The sequence below is a fragment of the Lissotriton vulgaris genome, chromosome 5 (genome assembly GCF_964263255.1).
Source record: "Lissotriton vulgaris chromosome 5, aLisVul1.2, whole genome shotgun sequence".
Lineage (NCBI taxonomy): Eukaryota > Metazoa > Chordata > Amphibia > Caudata > Salamandridae > Lissotriton > Lissotriton vulgaris.
The window spans coordinates 403,388,869-403,405,471 of NC_141693.1; the positions used below are offsets into that span (position 1 = coordinate 403,388,869).

The following is a 16,603-nucleotide window of genomic DNA, read 5'->3' on the forward strand; positions in this document are numbered from 1 at the left end:
TTGGTAAAACCAAAGCTTTACCCTTGAGGAAAGAGTCCACTTCCATTAATGATGGAGCTGTAGAGTTTCCAGAGACCGATCATTCCTTGAGAACCCACTACAACTCGAATAGTTCGAGAATTGCTAGCTCAAAAACAGTTTGAGATTTCATTTCTTAAGTCTGCTCACATGTCACATCAAATAAGATGGTCTGAAAAACAAATACTATTAGCTTTGTCACCAGAAGACGTGCTATGGGACCAGAAATACGCAAGAGAGAGACATGTTAAATAGGTAACTTGAATGGTACCTGCAGTAATAGAATTTTAAATGGTCACTGTACAGGCTAAAGCTGTGTTATCTATAAATGCCTGATCAATCTACAAAATCTCTATAGAACAAGTAACTTTCCTTTGGTAATGCATTATCTGGTAGAGACTATCTTGTCACAGATTCCTTCCCTCAGATAATCCCCAGGGGCCAGACTGGATCCGGAAACTTTTATGTGGTACCCCTGCGTGTCAGTAGTCAGCGGTGCTTGGCTCAGAATCACATTATCGGCATAATCCCAAACCGCAAGTGACATGTATAGTTCCTATATAGGCACCAACCTAGCTACGTTGAGAAATTGCAGCTGATGTGGAAAACTAGGGCCCCGAAAAGGGTGGCTCTTAACCTGCAACAGGCTCGCAGAGCAGAGACAATGGGAGGAATTTGTATAGTGTATGCATAGCAATGCTTAATAGTATCAGTGACTTTCTTAGCACTTTCGTATCAGTTTGCAGGCAGCTCGGGTCTTTCTAGACAGTTTTGAATCTCTCCCCTGTCCGACCTGCCTGCCATCCGCCTTCAGAGTCCCCCTTGTGTTGTAGCGGTTCTACCAAATAAGGCGTTAGTAAAGGAAAGTAATTTTTTCATCTGATAGAAACTTCTAGCCGCAGAATACATACCCAAGCAGTACCTCACCGGAGGGCGGCTTGCGAAGCAAATTTTCAACCAAAAAGTCCTGCAGGTCGAATGGGCGAAGTGACCGTCGCAACGGACTTGACTCTTCAGACAGCAGTGTTTAGTGTGCATGTGCAAAGAAGTCTATGTGGCTGCCTGAAAGATATTTGGGACAGGTACTCCGCGGGCAACCTGGTGGAATGAGCACACAAACCTTCAGTAGGGTGCGTCTTGGCCAATGCATAGGAGATTTTGATGCAGAACACTATCCATTGTGAGATTATCCATTTATACACATCCTTCCTTTTCCTAGCTCCTAGGTACTCCACGACCAGTTGATCGTCTGCTAGGACCAGTTTTTCGCGATCAAGTCAAACAACCCTCTTTGTGTTCAGAGGGTGGTCTCTACTCCTCTTTGGAGGGGTGAAGCAGAGCAAAGGAGGTAGGCAGGGTGATGATCTGACCTCCATAGAAGTAGTCAACCTTCAGAAGGAGGAGGGACAAGTAGGGAGGAGCAGCTTGTCTGGGTACAAGGTTGTGTAAAGAGTGCACCAAGAGTGCCTGCAATTTGATTGATCCGCCCAATCGATGTTATAACCACTAGAAAGGCAGTTTAGATGGACAATAGCCTAGGAAGGCAATTGTGTAGAGACTCAAGAGTGCACACAGCAAAAAGGTGAGGCCCCCCTGGGGCATGGTCAACAGCCTGGGGAAAACGTGTTGCAAGCCTTTCATAAGCTTAGCCCAACAAATTACTTAAACAAGCATTTACAATGCAATGGTCTCGGCATTATTGAAGGTAGAGCTATTGGCATTGCTCCTGACATTTTTTTATGTAATTTTTTTTTAATCATAAATATATGGCATTGTCATTTACAATGCCAATAGCTTAATCGCTCGTAAACGCATGACCTATTGCATTTACAAACACACAGAGCCCCCCACACACACACACAGAGAGCCCCACACACACACAGAGAGCCCCACACACACACACAGAGCCCCCCACACACACACAGAGCCCCCCACACACACACAGAGCCCCCCACACACACACAGAGCCCCCCACACACACACAGAGCCCCACACACACACACAGAGCCCCACACACACACACAGAGCCCCACACACACACACAGAGCCCCACACACACACACAGAGCCCCACACACACACACAGAGCCCCACACACACACACACAGAGCCCCACACACACACACAGAGCCCCACACACACACACACAGAGCCCCACACACACACACAGAGCCCCACACACACACACAGAGCCCCACACACACACACAGAGCCCCACACACACACACAGAGCCCCACACACACACACAGAGCCCCACACACACACACAGAGCCCCACACACACACACACACACACAGAGCCCCACACACACACACAGAGCCCCACACACACACACAGAGCCCCACACACACACACACAGAGCCCCACACACACACACAGAGCCCCACACACACACACAGAGCCCCACACACACACACAGAGCCCCACACACACACACAGAGCCCCACACACACACACAGAGCCCCACACACACACACAGAGCCCCACACACACACACAGAGCCCCACACACACACACAGAGCCCCACACACACACACAGAGCCCCACACACACACAGAGCCCCACACACACACACCCACACACACAGAGCCCCACACACACAGAGCCCCACACACACAGAGCCCCACACACACAGAGCCCCACACACACAGAGCCCCACACACACAGAGCCCCACACACACAGAGCCCCACACACACAGAGCCCCACACACACAGAGCCCCACACACACAGAGCCCCACACACACAGAGCCCCACACACACAGAGCCCCACACACACAGAGCCCCACACACACACAGAGCCCCCCACAAGCACCCTCACCTCTTAGCTGGCAGCACCTGTAGCCCTCTTCTTTATTGAGCATACAGTGATAGCGCTGTTGAATGGTAAGCTCCCTCAGCTCCCTCGGCTTCCCATTCAACCCCCCCTGACCTCCTAAAATTAGCTGCAACTATCACCATCACTTTCAGGAACACCCTAAGCCAAAAGGGAAGCGCAACAAACAGTGCTCTTGGCCTACATTGAACCACAGGTAACGTTGTTGGGCAGTCAGGGCAGGAATGTGGAAAAATACATCCTGCAAGCCTGGCGCCACAACCCAGTCTCCTGGATCCAGAGCAGACCGAACTTGCACGAGCATCTTGAATTTCTCTTCTATCAGGAAGAGATTGAGAAGGCACAGGACTAGGATAGGACAAAAGCCTCAGTTCTTTCTAAGCACCAGAAAGTAGTGGAAATAGCAACCATGACCTACTTCAGATGTCATTACCCTCTCTTTCTGTCATGGCTAAGAGACAACACTTCCTGATGGGGCAAGGGGGGGATGGTACTCTGTGAGCTTTGCTGCGTCGCTCCCATCTGAAATAGCGTTGCAGAGTTGACTGACATCAGGCAGTGAGGAGCTTCGGATTCATGGCTGTGGTCCCGCTCCAAGTGCCGCAAGCACACCAGGTTTGGGTCTGTCACAGACATCTTCCTGCTGCAGGCACCACATATTTCAAAACCAGGTTTCCAAAGGGACATCCTATCACACCAGGAGAAAAAGTCTCTCAAAAGTGTTGACAAAGTGTCTAGAAAAAAGCCAGTTGAAAAAACAACTGAGTAGTAGCTCTAACAAGATCAGCGCTACTTGGGAAAGAAAAGACATCATCATGCAGAGGTGGTGGCTATTTAGGTACTGTGAGGAGAATACCGAAATAGAAGAGGACTGTACCAGAGTAACTTCCTCTCGCTACCCTGAAATTGGACTTCAGCAACCACGCTCCTTTGCTGTCTCTCCTCAGGCACACGGACACGATGACTGGAATGACCCGGAAGTGGTTGAGGCACAATCCGGAAGCGGTGCGGCTAGACGAATGAGAGGCGGATACAAAGAGGTGGGGGCGGAGAAAGTGAACACACACGCCGAAGACTGAAGCAGCAGGGTGCAGACGGAGAAAGAAGACGCGGGACCCGTAGAAGAGGCAGGAGCCATAGAAGACCATGTGGACCCTGTGAAGGAAGATGCGGGACTCGAGAAGTTGGAGACCGAGACGCCCACCAACCAGGACGGGACGAAGACAGCTAGTGCGAGGACTGGTGGTATCCGGTGGATGCTGGAGAGCGGCCGTGACTCTAGGAAGAGTTGCGGCGGGGTCGGTGAGTGACATCGGCTCGAGGGAGTTTTGGGGAAGTGGGTGGGAAAGGAACTTGGGAGGGATTGTATAGCGTTTTTTTTGGTTGTTTTATTGGTGCCGGCCGCGCGTTGACTATTGCAGGAAGAGGATGCAAAATACTTGGGCCGCGCATTGGTAGTGCTGTGTGGGCTGTGTAAAGACTGAATTTACACCTTGTAAAGTGCATGGCGCGCTGTTGAAAACGCTCCTGTTTCCTTTCCATGACCCGTGACCTGTGAGCACTCTTTTTCCTCCTTCCTAGGCACAATACAACATTGCTCCCTTTTCCTTAATTTCCTAGTCTGAATCAATCTTTATCTCTGTATTCATTAGTGTCTGCTTTTCTGTCGCTCCCCTACTTATTTTCCCAAAACACCAAAAGGTGTGGTGAAGGGAAGCTTAATTCTACCTATTTGTTACTGCCATTCTCACGGTTCCCCTCATTTATTCCCCCTTCTCTTATGAGCCACGGGGAGACCAACCAAGTCCTGAAGACAAGGTGAAGACCACCAGAGAACCTTCATCACCACATCCCCAGATACATCAGAAGAAAATACAGAGGAACCTTTACCCCCTTTCACATCTTCATTTGTTTTCAATAAACCTTCGTCCTTTAAACCACCACTACCGCCTCCACGCCTGTTTATAAAACCCGCCCTCTTACAGGTACCACACACGGAACTTCTCCAGGGACGCAGCCTCTACTCCTTACTGAAGCCCAGCGTCAATATAGACTTGGCACAGGTGCGATGCGTGGAAATCAGGTGATGTGTCAATTTATTCAGTCGTGGTCCACGGTATGTCGATCTTCTCAGCTGCACAGCAGGGCCTGCGTGAAAGTCAGTGCGGTGGCCTTGGACTTAGCAGACGCTGTGCGCTGAACTCTGACTGCGGTGGTTTCTCTGGCCGCGGGCCGGGGCTGTGTTAGTTTTTTTGGCCGGACAGCGTCAATACATGGTAATTTCTCACAAAGCAGTGCTGCTTCAGAAAAACAGGCGCCGGAAGGGCGATATGTGGATTTCCAAGTCCAGAAGCAGCAGAACTGCCTCCAAGGACCCAGAACTGATAGTGGCACCACTGGGTAGGACAGATCTCTGAGCAATGGAATTCAGGGTTGCAGCAATGAGGTCTTTGATGTCCCTGAAACTTCTTAACAGGCGGAAGGCACAGACAAGCCATTGGAGAATCTTCTTGAGCAAGATACCAAGCAAAGTTTAGTCTTTGTCCTCTGAAAGACAGAAGCAGCCACTGCAGTCCAACCCATCAAAGGGGCATTTCTCCAGCTCTTCCTCTTGGCAGAGTCTCCTCTTGAACCAGAAGTGTTCTAAAAGGTTGAGGTTTAGGTCCAATACTTATACCTCTTTTGGCCTTTGAAGTAGATTGTCTTTGTAGGGCACACATTCTTATCCTGCCTGGTCTTGGCTCCATACACATTCCAGGAATGTTGAAACAGCATTGTGAGAGGCCAGGCACAGCCATATTCAGGTGTCCGAGACAACTACTCCCACCACTCTAGCTCAGGAAGGCCCATCAGACTGGTGATGGGCCATCATGCAAGGCATACTTTCATTCCCTTTGTGCATTCACTTTAGACAGTGTCAAAAACAGGCCCCTGTCGGTCAAAACCAGACGTTGATTCCACAGGCAGGCAAAGGCACAGAATGGTTAGACTAGAAAATAACCAGTTTCTAAAAGTGTAATTTTCAAACAGAATTTTAAAACCATTTTCACTAAAAGGTTTATTTTTAAATCCTGATCCAAGGGACCCCAAACTCCAAATCTACAGCTCTTCTCAATTGAAAGTTAAACTTGTAAGATGTTTCAATGCAGCTCTAATAACCTATTGGAAGGCTAGTCTTTGCATTAGTGAAAAACGAATCTGCCAATATTTCACTATCCGGCCATGTAAAACACACCAGTACATGCCCTACCTTTCACCTACACTGCACCCTACCAAGGAGGCTACCTTGGGCTTACCTTTGTTGTGGCTTAAATGTAATAAAAGAAGTCTTTGGCTTGGCAAGTGGGTGCACTTTCCAAGTCGACATGGCTGTTTAAAACTGCACTTACAGACACTGCAATGGCAGGCCAAAGACAAGTTTACGGAGTTACTCATGTGGGTGGCACAAACAGTGCTGCAGGCCCACTAGTAGCATTTGATTTAAATGCCAGGGCGCACATACTGCACATTACTAGGGCCCAGCAAATCAAATATGTCAATCATGGACAATCAATCATAATCACTATTTATATGGGGAGCACTGGCACTTTAGTACTGATTAGTAGTGGCAAAGTGCCTAGAGTTCTAAAACCAACAAAAGTGAAATGCAGCACACAGTCAAACAAGCATTTGCAATGCAATAGGTTTCGCAATTGCAAGATTTTGAATTTTGGCATTGTAAATGGCAATGCCTTTTGTTTAGGTGTTTAAAAAACCTGCAATAATAAAAGACATTGTCATTTACAATACCAATAGATCAAATGTCTAAAATGCGAGACCTACTGCATTGCAAATGCTTGTTTTTGGTAGGCAGAATCACAGTATGTTAAGCCGACACAAATCGAACCTGGCTCCCCAACTCTAAAGTCAGCAGCTCAGGCTGTTGGGTCACATCCTACTTTAAAATATCCCTAGTAGTGACGGTGCAGTGTACCTTGATAAAAGGGCTCTTGAGAAATAAATACATGAAGTGCTATAAGATGGGCTAGAGGCTGATTGGCACACGACAGAACATGCTGCAGAGGCAACTAATCACGAGTCCCATACCTCATAAAAACAAAGGATTAGTGGGGGAAGGATTTGGCTACGAACAAAAATGCTGACCTCAGAACTGACGTCCACCACTGTGCAATATTTTACCCACAATCTGTAGATGAATGGTAACCAAAAAGTTAACATTTCAATTCCAGTCAACGCACACCTCAGAAAATTTCAATTTTCATTTTTAAATGTATGTGACTTTTGAAATGTTCTTCTCATTACGTAGCGGTCCCAAAATAAACGCTGCTCGCATATTCATGTTACATTGAGCAGTGCATAAACAAAGGGGTGCAGCCAACATTCAAGTAAAAGCAGGTATGGCACTTTCACCCAAAGTAAAACAAAATAATTGATTTCAAAAGCTCCTGTAATGTGGCTGCTAAAGTGAAAGCGGTCGCGCTTGTAATTAAATTAGATAAGAGTGGCCGCTAAAATGAAAGCGGAACACGCCGTTTATTACATTATTAAATAAACAATGCCGCTAGAGTGCAAGCGGACTGCTCTGTAATTTGAATAAAAACATTACTATTAAAATAAAAGCGGGTTGCTGCTGCATAGTCATGGGTGGAATAGTGGAAGAGCATTTAAGAAAATAAAGCTCACCAACTTAGATAGTAGACCATATAACACCAGTAAAAGGTCCAGACTTTATGGAGGTAACAAAAGCATACGAGGTACAAGGAGGGACTAACAAGCCTAATAACTACTCGGAAGCCAATGTTTACCAAGGACAATGACACAAGCCAATTACAAATATGGGCCGGGCTTTAAAGCCATACTCCACTACTGCATGCCTCACAGCAGTTCATGTGCTTCCAAGGCGCGACCTAAAAACAGCAGGCCAGTAGCATAAAGACAGGAAAACATGCTAAAGATGCCAGGTCTAACAATTGGGCTCCCATCTTATTTGGGGTCAGGTGACTTTTCAGTTGCCTGTGCATACTTCTTACATGCTGGCTTGGAAGTTCGAGCTGGACTGTTTTCATGAGGCACGGGGTCAAAACTGATTTGCATACAGCTGGGTCTGAACTGGGGTGGCAAAGTGAGCTAAGGAACGATGATGGATTCAACCCAGATCTGTGACTGAGCGGGTTGTCTCTAAAGTTAAGCGATCTGTCCATCATCTCCTTGTTTTTGCTTTGTTCATCCTAAATTCGCAGGTTATGCCCAGACGTCACTTCGACTAGTTTACCTTCCCCACTGCTTCAGTGTGGATTTTTACTCACAAGTGGTGAAAGCCTCACTATCAACACCACCTACCCCCCCAAACCACATGGATTTAAGTTTTAACTATGCAAGAAGAGTCATGAGATAGGTCAATCTGATCAGCTGGGACTGTTGCACATTGCTAGATTAGCAGCTTTGATTTAATGCAGTTGTTTAGGTGCTACGTGCTCTAGCACTTTACAAGGCTTTACAGCGAGGGCCACAGGAATTATGCAGCAGGGCAGGACCAAACTATGCAGCAGATGGAACTAAATTACATAACAACAAAAGCTAATTATGCGGAGTAATGTGACATTTTGGGCTAGCAAAGCTTTATTATTTGCTGTTTGGTATACATATTGAAACTGTCTGGATAAAGATTTGACCATATTGGTTCCAATTAAACGCCTAAATACAGTAATAAGCAACAGAAAGGTGGCTAGTGAACCTTTGTGAAGGGCCTTCCACTGCAGAGCAACGGGTCATCGATTTTAGTAACTTTTGATCCATTTGAGCTACAAAACTATTTTTTTTGTTAAGATTTCCAGATTATGCAACAGATGTTGGATTATGTGGCAAATCCATCAGTATGCAGAACACACTACAGCTGCAAAATCAAACAATTAGTGACCTTGATTACAGCCCTGCCAAGAAAGTGTAACAAATTCATTTTTCAGACTGGTGTTATGTTATGTTATATTTTATTTCTATAGCGCACGGCTACTCAGAAAGAGTGTCCCGGCGCTTTATTAAGCAGCTCAGTGTGGTGTGGTACGATTACTTCCTGCTGGAGGCAAGTGTAGCTCTACACATCCTGAGGTTTATGGACCAGCTGTTTTCGGAGCTGGTTTATAAAACAAACAAAAAAACACCTCTAGGTAATATTTGAAATGATCCAAAAGGTTCCTTGACAATTACAAGGAATTTCCAAATGGGCAATCTCAGCCAAGCAATACATGGATGTCGACTAGCGTAAAATTCATGTTCATTTTTTATTCATCACATGCAACTGGACTTGAACATGCACTCGCAAAGCCTATCTGCCTTGCCCATGACACCCATTATTGTTGCCAAAGCTCGTTTCCCTCCACTAGATAATTGCCTTGTGTCCACACAGAGTTCATCCTGATTTTAAGAATATGTACTCAGATGGCTGATTTACATGTACGCACACACGAGCATTGTGTAATGATTTGCAATTCATTTAACATTTCCAGGCAGGTGGCAGCAGTGAGAGCACAAAGGAATTAAGCGTCAAGCAACAACGGAGGAGTTAATTTACAAAGAGAATGGGACTATAAAGGTTGAAGGGAGAAACAGAAAAATAATTCTTTATGCGCTGCAATGCAAAATTCATATCAGCAGCAGCAGGACACAGCCTATCAAAACAGTGTAATACAAATGCTCTTTAATAGAGACCTGAAAGGGGGGAGGAGCCAAGATGGCGACCGGGACGGACGTGTAAGCTACAGGCTCCGCGAGCCGTCCGATCCTGCACCGAAATCCTGCTACGCATCCTGGTTATCCCGTGTCTAATTACAGACACGCGAATGCTGACGCCACCGGTGCTCTTTTGAGACCTCCGCCGTTCGCCTACACGGCGAACTCGCGCTGTTTCCCGGCCCCTGCAGCCGACCCGGGACCTGGAGCCGATCGCAGATCTAGAAACGGCCGGGCGCCGTCAGCCGATCACGCTCACAAGACACCAGCTGGGACGAGAGCGCTCCTGATCGCGGAGACGAGCCACATCGCCCCTTCCGAACTGGTAAGGCTCCTGGCCGGATCGCCCTGCTAACACGACACATGGGAATCCGACCCACATTGCCTTCCCCCCGGTGAGCCTGGGACTGCACGGAGTCCATCTTGGGGTGCCTGCCCTGCCACAACTCGTCCAAGTCGCTGGTTAGATGGACAGCGTTCGTCCTGCCTCGGCCCGGACCTGTGTGCTGCCCTGTGTATCGGTGGCTCCCACTTTTCTAACTCCCGCCTGTGTAGTCGCCCCCCTGTCGTTACCGTGAGCCTGCTGCGGAGGTGACCAAGACGCCCCCTCCCGTGTAGAGGGAAGATGGCGGACTCCTCGTCCCCAACGGGAAGGCTCCTGCCTATGCATAACCAGGTGATCAACGGGGGGAGCGCCCATCCTGTATGAGTCGGCCAGCGATGGAACGGGAACCGACCTGCGGCGATATCCTGACTGCCTTGCTTGACTTGCGGGCGACGTGGCGGCGACAAACATACATCTTGGAACAGCGGATAGTGGGAGCTACGGAAGGTTCGACACAACTGCGTTTGCCTGGCCCCCTGGTGCCGTTGACTAACCCTGTTCAGGAGACAGTGCTACACTGCGGGGCTGTGAAGAAGCGATCAGACCTTGGAGATACAGTTGACTGTTTTATTTCTGGCGAGGCTACTGTTGCGAAGCCGCCCTTCGATTCACTGCCTGATACTGTTGCCACCGGCTTAACACTGTTGCACCCCTCAGAGACTCTCCGGGCGATGACTTCCCTCCCTGTGACTTTTTCTCCGCGCCTGCAGAGTGTGAGTCGTCTAACAAAGGGGGGGGCGCCCCACCATTTGTGCACTGCTAGTGATGTTGACTGGGGGCGCTCGCATCTTCCTCCTCCTCGCTTTCCCTGCTGGAGGAGGCCATTTTGTTCCTTTGTCTGGCCGGTGAGGAGTGTACGGCGGTGGACATGTTTGGAGGTATTTCGGCGCTCTGGCCAGGGCTGAGGATGCTTACACGCTAACTTGCCGACTGACTGGTGACGACCTGGCCTGTACTGATATTGGTTGTGAATTGCGCGCCGGGGAGGGGATGTTTTCCTTCTTTCACGACCGCAGTTCTAAAATCCTCTTGCCAGTCTTCGTGGTTACGATCTAGGTCCTGGGCGAAACGGGGGTCTGGAGGTGGAATGCTTGCTTATACCTGCTGTGAGGTCTTTTAATTTTGAAGCTCCGTTTGGGGTAGTAACCATTGACTTGCTCGCGAGCCTGGAGAGCTTGATAATTGTTGGCTCCTCCCCACCTTCTTAATTTTTGGGGGGTCATAGACTAGTTTGCACACTCGTCTTCCTCCCTATATGTCAAATGTGACGCTTTTTCTTTTATGCTTTTTTCCGATCTTGGACTTTACTTTCTCCTTTTTTCTCTCCCCTTTTCTCTTTTCTTGCTACATTTCGGGTTTATGGGGCGACAGACACTCTGCTGGGGGGGGGGGGGGGGCAGGCCATAGCCTCTGCATGTGTGTAGGGTGGGGGGTTATATTTTAGTTTCGTTAGTTTCTATGGTGCCTATTTATGATCTCTTTATAATTCTCTTTCCTTCTGTTCTGGGTCTGTAATGGGGGTTTGTAAGGAGTGGGTGGCGCTGTGGGTGGTATGCAAATGCGGACTGATGCTCCTGTTGTTTAGAACTGTGCCGCCATACTGTTGGGTGTTATCACTACTGCCATGTTTATTGCTGCCTGCATGTGTTGTGAAGCGGATTGTATGGACTCAGTTCTCCTTGACTCAATTTTTACCGATTTATGTTTAGATCAAAACTTTAAAAATTAACCTTCACTACTCCTTCTCCTTGGCGGCATGATTCACGTTAGTGTAACTGCTATTACTTGTTGCTATATTGCCTGATACCGCTGGGGGGCCTGGATTGTTTGCTTTCGTGCTTAACTGTTTCGTGGCCGGCCTGACGGTTGTAGGCCCGTATTTGTTCCCTTTTACATGCACAATAAAGGTTTTCAAAAATTAAAAAAAAAAAAAAAATAGAGACCTAAAAACAAGTGAAACAGTTGTACACCGGCACGCAAAAAGTGTGTGGCAGGACAGCACCTTGCGCTGCAAGCATACAAGTCAGAACATGAGAAAAAAAATTGACCTATAACTTATTGTGCTGTGGACATAATGGGCAATTTCAGCTTAACCAGGACTTTGTACGACACTCCCATTAAAGTTAGACCAATTAAGAAGTTTTATGCGGTCAATGTTAGAGGCAGCAATCAAATAAAAAAAAAAAAACAAGAGACTGACATGCAAACTACTATTCACACAGCTATTAGCAAAATAGTTCATTTATCATGCAAATTATAAATATGCAGAACACTTTTCTACATTCATGGCACTTTACACAGAATTAATAGTAAATATTTTGCTTACGCTGTAATTGAGCTGCTCGGAGTTGCTTCTTTAGTCGCTCCACTTCATTTTTTAAAAATCTGATATGTCGCATCATATTTTCTGGTGAATCAATCTCCATTGAAATCTCTCTCGGGGATGGTGGAGCAGACACTGGTTGGTCCAATTTCTCCTGCAGAATTCTGTATAGAAGTTTTGGAGACTAAAACTGTTTATTATCAACGCGATTAACTAAAGTCAGAATCAAAACCTTGAATAATACATGAACAATTAGCACAGACTGATTTTCACACAGAAAACTTCGCAGAGATGTTGAAATACAAAGGCTTCCCTTGCTTTTACTTCAAAACACAATTGTTTCAATAATCAAGGTTCAATCAAGTTTATTATCTTCCGTTGCCTTACTTGGGCTTACTAATAAATCTTATATCAAAGATATGTCTGACCTATAGCAATATACATGGTGCGATTTAAAATCATTAAAAATGCTCAGACTTCAAAGTAGTAAAAAAAATAATGATTTCGGTATGCCTTAAACTGTCCAAAAGCTTTTTGTGACTGGGTGCACTTAAGTGCTTCAAGTAGAATTTTTGTTGATGCAATGGCAGACTGAAATTTTCTTCTTCAAGTACTGACTTTTAAGTCACATGGCAGCAAATGGGTCTTATTGGTGAATTTTAAAATGTGTTATATTCATGAACTGGTTCCTGGGCCTTCTGGGACTAACCTATAAAGAAGTGGTAATCCCCACTGCTACGAAGGTGAAAAAGCAACAATGGTAAAAAGACCAAAAGTTCTTCTCTAAAACAGACTGGTTTGGACACAGGACATTGAAGGAAATAGTTCATGGTTGTCAGAGTGGGAAGAGGATTCATCACATGGGCACATAGGCAAATCACGCGACCACGAATTCATTTCTGGGAAAGTCAAAAATCTAAAAACAATATTTAATCTGAAACGTGTCAAGAGGAATCTATCATAATTGGGCATAGGCAGAGTTAAGTACGGCTGTAATTTATCACCAGTTAATAACAGCTGATGCGAGGTAACAGTCTTTTTCTTTCCTTCCTCTAACATTCTTTTCTCCTCGAGGTGTTCCAAACACAATTTTTTCAACAACTTTCTGAATATATTAACCATTGTCAGAGGATCATCATAGTATTGTTGGCAATCGATTTCTATTAAAAAAACATTTAACATAATCTAGCAATTTGAGTCTACTCACATTTTCTAGTTTTAAGACGTCCCACAAAATAGCCAGGTTCACGGTACACTCATTTGTTGTCCATACCCTATGCCACAAAAGAATGGGCTGAGTACTGATTATATCTGTAACATACGGTTGCCCAAGTTCGATGTGGCAGATGTAGGTCGCAACACTTTCTGGTATTGTCAGAATATGCCTCAAACTTATTTTCGGCTATTTGAATTGATTTTATGTTAGTATACCCCCAAAGTCCAGATCCATACAGAGCCACTGATACACGTAGCTTTATAAATAGTTAAGACTTTTCTTATTGGTTTCTTACCCAACTTCTTTATAAAATTCTTTAAGGCCATTATTGTTTTTGAAAACAAGAGTTCTAGCCTTTACAGCACTTGTCCAAGAGCCAGTCTCATGAAACAGGATTCCCAGGTAAGGGAAAGTGGAGTTTTTTTCCAGGGGAATATTATTTATGGACATCGTTCATTTGTTTACTAGTTTGTGTTCCACAGTTCATGGAGAAGGTTTTACTACAGTTAATTTTTAGGTCCATACTCAACATGAACTTATCAAAGGATGTTATCAGGTTCTGTAGGGCCAGGGGGGGTCCGGGCCATTAGGACTGCATCATCCGCATACAAGAGTGCAGGGATAGATCTTTTGCCAACCCTGGGCATATTCCTGCACTCTTGCAACAGACTACGCTCAAGTCCGTTGATATAGACCAAAAATAGAAATGGAGCCAGGACGCATGCCTGGCGTACACCACGTCCTATACCAAATGATCTGGTACATTCACCCCCCTTTCCATAACGAACCGATGCTGTGGCCCCTGAATACAATTCCCTTAAAAAGCAAATAATAGGGTCTTCCACGCCCAACCTTTCTAATAGTGCACTATGGGACACAGTCAAATGCTGAGGTAAGATCGACAAACGTCAGGTATAGGCGTTCACCCTTTACCCTGGTATATTTTTGATGAACAATAAATACATTTAAACCCTGTTCAATTGTTCCTATGCCCTTCTGAAATCCAAATTGCAAGTCACTTATTATCCCATTATCCTCGGCCCAATTTTGGAGTCTAAATAGGATGACTCTGCCAAGGATCTTTATAGATGAATCTAGAAGGGAGATTGGCCTATAGCAAGCACAATTTTGTTTATCTCCCTTCTTGTATATTGGGACAATGACCGAGGTGAACCATGAAGGATTTAATCCCCTCGCTAGCGCAGCATTAAAAAGCTGTACCAGCATGGGGCCCCAGATCTCACTGTTTGCTTTGAACAAATCTGCTGGGATCCCATCTGGGCCTGCAGCATTTCCCCCCTTTGTTGCTTTCAGACTCCTCATAACTTCATCCAGAGTAACCACCAGCTTCTGGGCCCGTACCCCTTTGTCACACAGTGTGTCATAGCCTATTTTGGATGTTTGATCTAGGCAGCTATAAAGATATAAAAAAATCGTCCTCCGCGATCGCAATGTCCATACGCGCTTTGGTATTATCGTACAGAAAGGGGGCGTTTACGGCCCTCGAAAACGCAGATGGATCTTTAGACTGATGCTGCACATAGGACTTTTGGCCGCCATAAGTGTGGCAGGGTATGCTCAGACGTGAGTCCCTTGCTCACTTTGCCACTGGATTCAAGCAAGCCGGGCTGAAGACGGCTGGAATGCCAGAAACCGGTCCTCGGAAGCTTGTTTCCAGTCCAGGGAAGGCATGGCTTGGCAGTTTGGGCTGGACTGTTCCCATGAGGCACAGGGTCAGACTGATTTGCATATAGCCATGTCTGAACTTGGGTGGCAGAGTGGGCTAAAGAACTGTGATGGATTAAACCCAGATTTTTGACTGGGTGTGAGTGTTTGATTGGTTCAGATGCTCCGTCCATTACCACCCCCTTTTGTACCGCATAGGACTTCCCAGGCCTCCCTTTTTATAGCCTTTTTCCTATTTTTTAATGCCTCGTTGTATGCTTTCCTTGACCTCTTATTAGTAAAGGGTCTCGAGGTATCCTATGAATGGCGTATTTCAGGTCAGTAAGTGTCTTTGTACATGCGCTGTCAAGCCATCTCCTGTTGCCTTTGGCCCGTTTCTATGACTCCACCCACAAACTATCTCTAATAGAAGATGCTATAATGTTAAAATGTTCTATTATCCGCTCACTATCAGAGTGTTCACCCAGGCAAATCATGAAGCTATCTAAACGCTTTTTCAACAGTGTGCCTAAGAATTTCTCTGGGACCAACTTACTCCATTTAAGTGTATACCCATTTTGCCTCCCAAGCGTCACATCTGGGAGTGCACGCGTAAGGGACCCATCATTATGCTGCTCCCAAAATGGGTTTTCAATCTCCATTATTTGCGGCCAATGATCGCTCAGTGGCAAGTCTAGGGTCTTGAGACTCTTAATCTTACGGCCATAAGTATTTGAAGAAATAATGAAGTCAATAGTCAGTGCTCCTCTGCCAATAAAGGTTGGGAGAAAATGAGATGGTTTTTGGGCAATTTCATTTACATATCCCAAATCATAGGTGAACAGTATTTCATTTAGTAAGTCCCCGATCATGGAGTGGTCAAAATGTGTAAGGTTAATGTCCTGCTCTAACATTAAACCACAGATCCCTTGTTGCACCTTTTTGCAAAGTGGACAATTAACCCCCCCCCCCCCCCCTCCCCCCCAGAGAATTGTTACTTCCCTTTCATTACTATCTATCTCATGTTGTATATCATCACTTAGCATTTTTCAAGTGCTGAGAATAACATTATTCGGGATATTGTACCCTACTCACTTCTGTCCCTCATGCAGAATTCTCCTTTCTATCCAGCTCTGCTAACTTGCTGCTATGCTTCATTTTCTCTAACCACGCTTCTGTCTGTTCAGGCTCACCCTGTCTTAGTCCTCGCCTCTCTGCGCCCCCCATCCTGGCATCCGCTCCCTCCCTTTCTTTCTTTCACTCTTTGCCCCCCTTCTCTCTCAAACACGCCCCCTCTTCATGTCATCTTTTGGCTTTGCGTTCTCTCACACCTGTCTTCTCTGTCTCGCACACACTTCTGTCTCTCGCTCCGTCTCACACACTTCGCTCTGTCTCACACACACTCTTCGGTCTCTCGCTCTCTCACACACTCTTCG

The 16,603-nt window shown here is 46.1% G+C and overlaps 1 protein-coding gene across 2 annotated transcripts in view; it reads right to left on the minus strand.

Moving 5' to 3' along the window:
- Nucleotides 1-16,603, minus strand: part of CCDC6 (coiled-coil domain containing 6) — a 403,678-nt gene that overhangs the window by 221,991 nt on the left and 165,084 nt on the right. For both annotated transcript variants that reach the window (XM_086921755.1, XM_086921754.1), the window contains exon 5: nucleotides 12,290-12,450. In XM_086921755.1, coding sequence (XP_086777881.1) covers nucleotides 12,290-12,450 — 161 coding nt within the window. The remainder of the gene's footprint in view (nucleotides 1-12,289; nucleotides 12,451-16,603) is intronic.